A 6,000-nucleotide genomic window follows, 5' to 3' on the forward strand; every position below is an offset into this window, starting at 1 on the left:
ACGGTGCTGGCGCGCAGCAGGGGCAGGAGTGGGCGCTCTTGGACGTGTGCATTGCCCCTTCCTGCCCTGCTCTGAAGGTGCCTCCTGCCCCCCCAACCTGCAGGCCGGTGTCGGGGGCCATGAGGCAGGGCAGCCATAGCGCCAGCCCACCCCGCCAGCTGGCGCGCACACAGTTAACGGTGTCCAGCGCCGCCTGCTCAACCCTCATCTGGTTTGGTTTAAGGCAAGACTTCCCGAGGATGAAGACGGGAGGGGTGGCAGCAGCTTGTTTTCCCTGGCTTCCTGCCTGGACCCATCTCGCCAGCTCAGCAGAACACAGCTTGTTCTCTGGCCGGGCTCCAGACTCCAGGCTGCGTTTGTGCCTTTAAATGAGGATCCAGGGCTTCCTCCCCGGAAATAAAAACATTGTTAATAATTAATGAGCCCCCCTGCACCCCCTCCAGGGCCCACGTGGAGAGGCCTGGGAAGATAGGGACCTCCTAGGACTACCCTGGCCTGTCCCTCCTCTCTACTCTCCCTGGAGCCTGCAGTGGCTGTCCCTCATGTCCCTCCTCCCTGAGACTTCTTCCTCTTCCTTCCCCACATTCCTTCCCAGGAGACTCCACAGGGTGGGCAGGGCCTCAGCAGCCACGCCGCCCTCCCCTTGTGTCTGCTGGCCCTACCTCCGCGGGGCTGTCCTGGGAGGGCGGCCCTGTGCTGGTGTGGGTGTGGTGGGCGGGGCTTGGGGGCCTGCCTGCCAAGCACCTGGCAGGTCCCCTGGGGGGCCACTCACACCTTCCCAGGACAGGCCGGTGTCTTGGGGTGCAGCTGCTCAGCAGAGGCATCCTTGTCACTGCAGACGCTCATCTGCTGCTTTCCCCTGGCCTGAAGTTCTGCTGTGGCTCCCACTGCCCACAGAACAGGCCCCATGCCTGACTGCTGCAGGCCAGCCCTGGCGGTGTGGCCGGGTCCTTCAGGCCCTCGCCCGGGGTCCTTGAGCACCCTGCCCTCCTCACCCGCACGGTCTCCTGCAGGTTCGCCAAGCTGCTGCTGCGCCTGCCGGCCCTGCGCTCCATCGGGCTCAAGTGTCTGGAGCACCTCTTCTTCTTCAAGCTCATCGGGGACACGCCCATCGACACCTTCCTCATGGAGATGCTGGAGGCCCCGCACCAGGCCACCTAGGCCCGTGCCAGCCCGCGTGCCGCCTGGCCGGGCCCGCCGGGACGCGGCTGCTCTGCCCGGCTCCGGCCCTGCCCCTGCCCTCCCCCGCCTGGCCTGCGTGGACCTGTGGGCGCAGTGTGTCACTGCCGCCCCGAGATGTTTGCCAGCTCAGCGTCTTAGCACTGCTTGTCTCTGGCCCAGGCTGTGGCTTTTCCAGGGCAGCCGCCAGGGTGGCCAGATCTGGTGAGACCCTGAGCCCCTCTCCACCGCTCCGTCAGGCACCCTGCTGTGGCCCAGGAGCCTCGGGCCCAGAGCTGCAGGCGCTGGGAGGGGCCTCGTTTTGGTCGGTTGGTGTTGCTGGTTCTGGGAATGCCCCTCGTGTGCCCCTTGTGGAGTGAGCCGTCCTGTGCCCTGAGTACTGCAGCCTGGCCAGCTGTGAGGGCTGCCCACGTCAGGAGGAAGGGCAGGTGGGGCAGCTGGCATCTCACTGCAGAAGACCCCACCTGCCCTGGGAGCCAGGAGGGGCCCCGGGGCCCCCGCATTGGAGTGGCGGTGAACAGCCAGTTTTCCAAAGATGATTTGCAGCTTGGCCGAGACACCGAACACCCGCTGACCCCCACAGGTTGGGGCCTCCAGGTTTCTTCTGTCATCGTGCTGGTTTCAGCTTCTCCCCACCTATGTTCCCGTTCAGCCACGGTGACGGACCCTCGTGCCCTGGCCTCTCCCCTACCCCAGATCTTCTCTTGCAGTCTGCGAGGTGGGCCCAGTCCCAGGCAGGGTGCTGTATTACCGTCTTAGTGACCTTGTGGGCCGCACAGAGGCCATCCTGTGCCCGTGTAGCTCTACTGCTTCATGTGAGGACAGCGGCCATCCTGAGGCTTCCCTGAGGGAGGAGAGGCTAGAGGCTGCCTGGCTTCCTCAGAGGGAAGCAGGAGGCATCTGAGATCCAGAGGAACTCCTGGATGAGAGAGCCGTGTGGGTGGGCAGGGCAGTGTGCCCAGGAGCGTCCGACACCCTGTGGAGCCCCTGTGTGGATTCCTTCTCTGGCCGGCTGGTTCTGTCTGGAAGATTCTGCAGACCTTGCCAGGGCCCCCAGCACCATGTCTGTGGACAGCATTCGCCCAGAACCTTAACTGGGGGCTCCATCTCATACCCACTCTGGCGGAGGGCCCAGCCCACCCAGCCAGGCCCCCTCCCGCACGCCCTGAGGGGCTCCCAGGTGCGGCTGCTCTCAGGTTGGACTGGCCTCTTTTGCACTGTAAGCCCTGGGCCCCAGTACTGTGATGCTCACGTCTCAGACCCCGGGGGCTGGGGAGGTGTCCCGGGGCACAGCCTCTGTTTCCCCCACCTCTGCAGGGGGTGCCTGTGCCCCTGGCGGGGAGGAGTCAGTTGGGTGGGGAGGGAGGGACTGGGAGAGGCTGATTTCTAGGCCTCTGTCAGGAAGGCAGGAAGGGTGTGTCCATTCCTTGCCTTCTGGGGTCCCCAGCCGAGGTACTTGGGCAGAGGTTGTGGTCCCTGTGCGGGAGGCAGAGGCCATCAAAGATTCCAGAAGCATCTTCCCTTTGCTCTGTGTGTGTGCCCCCTCGTCAGCGTGGACGCTCAGGCACACTTGGGCAAACCTCACGCTTGTAGCAGGGCCGGCTGCTCCTCCTCCAGGCTTTATCGGGAAGTCTTGGCAGCCTTTGGGACGTGGCGGGGACAGGCGGGGGTGTGACCCTGCTGGTCCCGCTCCTCACCCAGCTCTGTGCCTTCTGGCGCGCCCAGCATTCACGCCACCCTGCCATGTGCTCTGCTGCTCCTCGGGGTCCCACAGAGCACGTCGTGGCTGCCGGGAGGAAGCCCTGGGACGGGGTTTCCTGGGGACTTCTCTGTTTGGGGGCCTAGCTCTCTGTAAAGCACTGAGGCCACCTCCCGAAGCCAGAACCCCCAGCCCCCGGGGCCTGTGCAGCCTTGCCCACTGTCCTGCCATCTCAGACTGTCCCAGGGGCTTCCTGTCCCCTTCTTAGTCTCACTGTCACATCCTGTGCATACAGTGCTGTTTGCAGGGGATTTGTGGGAACGGCAAGTGGCCCAGGAGAGAGGCAGAGTTCATCAACCAGACCTTTAGTAGTGTTACCATTCTGGCCCAGTTAAGCTGACTTTTGTAATTATTATTATTATTTTGGTGGGACAATCTTTAATTTTCTAAAGATAGCACTAACATCAGCTCATTAGCCACCGTGCCGTGCCTGCCGTGGCCTGGCGGGGTGACGGCTGCCCCATCTGCGGTTCCCGGCCACCCCAGGCACACCCTTCTGCTGTCACCTTCCTGCTTGGACATTCAGACGGAGCACCGGCTGGGAAGCAAGGACAGCCACAGAGCCAGCTGTCTGCCAGGGACGTGTCGGCCATCGTCACTCTGGAAGCAGGCGATCTCTGGGGGAAGCTGGCCCCACACCGTTGGTTTGCCAAGTCAGCACTCCCAGGGACACGGGGCTGGCACCTGGTGACAGTGCAGAGCCCCCCGCCCACTGGGGTCTCCAGGTGCCAGTGGGTAATCAGCTGACGTTGTCCCCATCACGGACCTGGGGCGCGTGACCTGGCCCACGGACGCAGTGTGTGGCACAAGCCTGGATGTGCTGTGCGGAGGCTGCGAGGGCCACGGGCAGCAGGAGCCGCGTCTGGTGGCCAGCTCTGTGTGGTTTTGATTGACTCCCTGTTCTGTCAATTTGCTTCCTGTGAGCAAGTGCTGAGGACCCGGGTGGGTGGTCCCAGTGAGCCCCCGAGGCGGGAGAGCATCTATTTTAAGATGCCCCGGGCAGCTGTCCGCTCGTCCCAGTCTGGCTGCCTCAGCTGGACGTGTTGAGGCCTTCGCGAGGGCCACACATCCGCAGAGATAGAGGGTGTCTAGCGCGTCGGGAAAGGTAAAAGAATCTATTTTTGTACAAATGTAATTCTATCCCTCATGGATGCTGGAAGATGGGGCGGGGCCTGTTCTGTTTCTGCTCCTGGCGGTCTGGGCGAGGGGACCTGTGGGGACCTCCGGGGACGCGGGGCTGCTGTCCCGGGGAGCCCCTGCCCTTGGGAGCCACCTGTGACCCGGCTCCGTCCCTGGCGCGGCCTCCCCGTGACTCTGACTGTGAAGTTCTTCCCTGCGTCCCTGTTCTCTGAAACGTGGTGTCGCAGATGCGGGGGTTCCACCGGCAGTGGTGTTGGAATGGTGGAAAAGAAACATGGAGACAAAGCGCGAGCGGAGAAACAAAGTCCGAGCGTCTCAGAACTCGCCTCTGCCGTCCTGTCTGTTCTGCGGGGCTTCCTGTGGGTCGGGGCCGCGCGTCCCCTCCCTCCTGCCTCTGCCCGTCTGGGTTGGGCCCAGGCGTCTTGAACATGAGGCTCCCTGAGTTCTCCGCCCCGTGTCCCTGCTCTGATGCTCCTGGATGCATGGCACAGCCTGTCCGGAGGCCTGGGGAGGGCGCCACCCTTGGCACCCAGGGCACCAGGGTGTGGATATGCCCGTGCGCTGCCAGCTTGCTGGTCCCGCCCAGCCCCTGTTCATGCGGGCCGAGCGGGCAGGAGGTTCACGTGGAGGGCCGCAGCATAAATTAGGTGTCTTACCGTCTGTCCTCTCGCATGACAAACGTCCTTTGTCTCCACACGGGCCCCAGGTTTGGTGATGGTGTCCCCAGCCCTCTCCTGTACCCTCCTCCTGATGGTACCCTCCCGGAGCCTGGTCCTGCCCTGGTGGTGGGCAGGCTGCACCGTGTCTGGTGCCCAGAGCCAGAGTGGCTCTCGGGTGGGGCAGAAGGGCTGGCCACCAAGAGCTGGGGCTTCTTGAGGTCACTACCTCTGTGCACACATGCTTTTGCACACTCACCTGCAAACACGTGCGCAAACACGCTCACTTGAGCCAACCCTGGAGGACTGACGGAACTGGAGGAGGGGAGCTGGAGGAGGACCCCATACCAACTCCCCCTTCTGGGAGTGGAGGGGATGACTGAACCCCCAAAGTTGCCCTTGGTTGGGGCTCCTAGCTGAAGTTGAATGGTGGGTGCCGACGAGACTGCGAGACAGGGCGTGCCGTCTGGACTCGCTGCCGTCCTGCTGCCAACTCCAGGGGCCCCCATCAGCCCCCCAGCCTGCCCACTCACTCGGCTCCCTGTGATAGACTCCTACACATGGGGCCCCTCCCCGTCTGGAAGAGACCCAGGAACCTGGTGTCGCCTGGCTGAGGCCTCGCCCTGCCTTGCACATGCTCACTGACGGTCTTGGGTTCAAGACTGCGTCCATCCTGATGGCTCCCCATGCCTCCTGGGTCTTGGCGTGGCTTCCATGGATACTCATCCCCCGCCTACAGGGGACTAGGGCGAGAGCACAAGGGACAAAGATGCAGAACAGGCCGCTGCTTCTCCGGGGGAGACAGGAGGTGGGGTACTTCGGCCCCCGTGCTGGCGTGTGACAACTGGTGGGATGGGGGCCAGCAGCACTGAGGCAAGCAAGGCCAGGCAGGCTGGGCCCTGGCCTGGGGCTCTGAAGGGAGTGTGGGAGATGACCAGCGACCCCAGGGGTGTGAGCATCACCCAGCAGAAGCCCCAGCAGCTGCCTCTGTCTGCGTTGCACGGAAACCTGGCCTCCAGCCGCCCTGCTCCCCCGGGTTGCCATGGTAACACCTGCCCGGGGCAGTCCCTCTGGACCAGAGATGCTGGACTTGATAAGTGTTTCACCAGCAGAATCAGGTGGTGACGGGCTAAGCCTGGGGTTCGTGACCAGGAGGCCAGGGTGGGGCGGGGTCTCAGGCCTCGGTGGGGGCGGAGGCAGGACCTTGGGTGGGGTGTTGCTGGGCACTCGTGTGCCTGGCCCTGTGTGGGCCTCGAGGGGAAGGGG

The 6,000-nt window shown here is 64.0% G+C and overlaps 1 protein-coding gene across 3 annotated transcripts in view; it reads left to right on the forward strand.

Annotated features, from left to right (window-relative positions):
• The window catches only part of Rxra (retinoid X receptor alpha), a 94,797-nt gene extending 90,105 nt beyond the window's left edge, over positions 1-4,692 (forward strand). For all 3 annotated transcript variants that reach the window (XM_047524732.1, XM_047524731.1, XM_047524733.1), the window contains exon 10: positions 1,014-4,692. In XM_047524732.1, the coding sequence (XP_047380688.1) occupies positions 1,014-1,161 (148 nt within the window). In that variant the 3' untranslated portion in view covers positions 1,162-4,692. The remainder of the gene's footprint in view (positions 1-1,013) is intronic.
• The last annotated feature ends 1,308 nt before the right edge of the window (positions 4,693-6,000 follow it).

The sequence above is a fragment of the Sciurus carolinensis genome, chromosome 14 (genome assembly GCF_902686445.1).
Source record: "Sciurus carolinensis chromosome 14, mSciCar1.2, whole genome shotgun sequence".
NCBI classification, from domain to species: domain Eukaryota; kingdom Metazoa; phylum Chordata; class Mammalia; order Rodentia; family Sciuridae; genus Sciurus; species Sciurus carolinensis.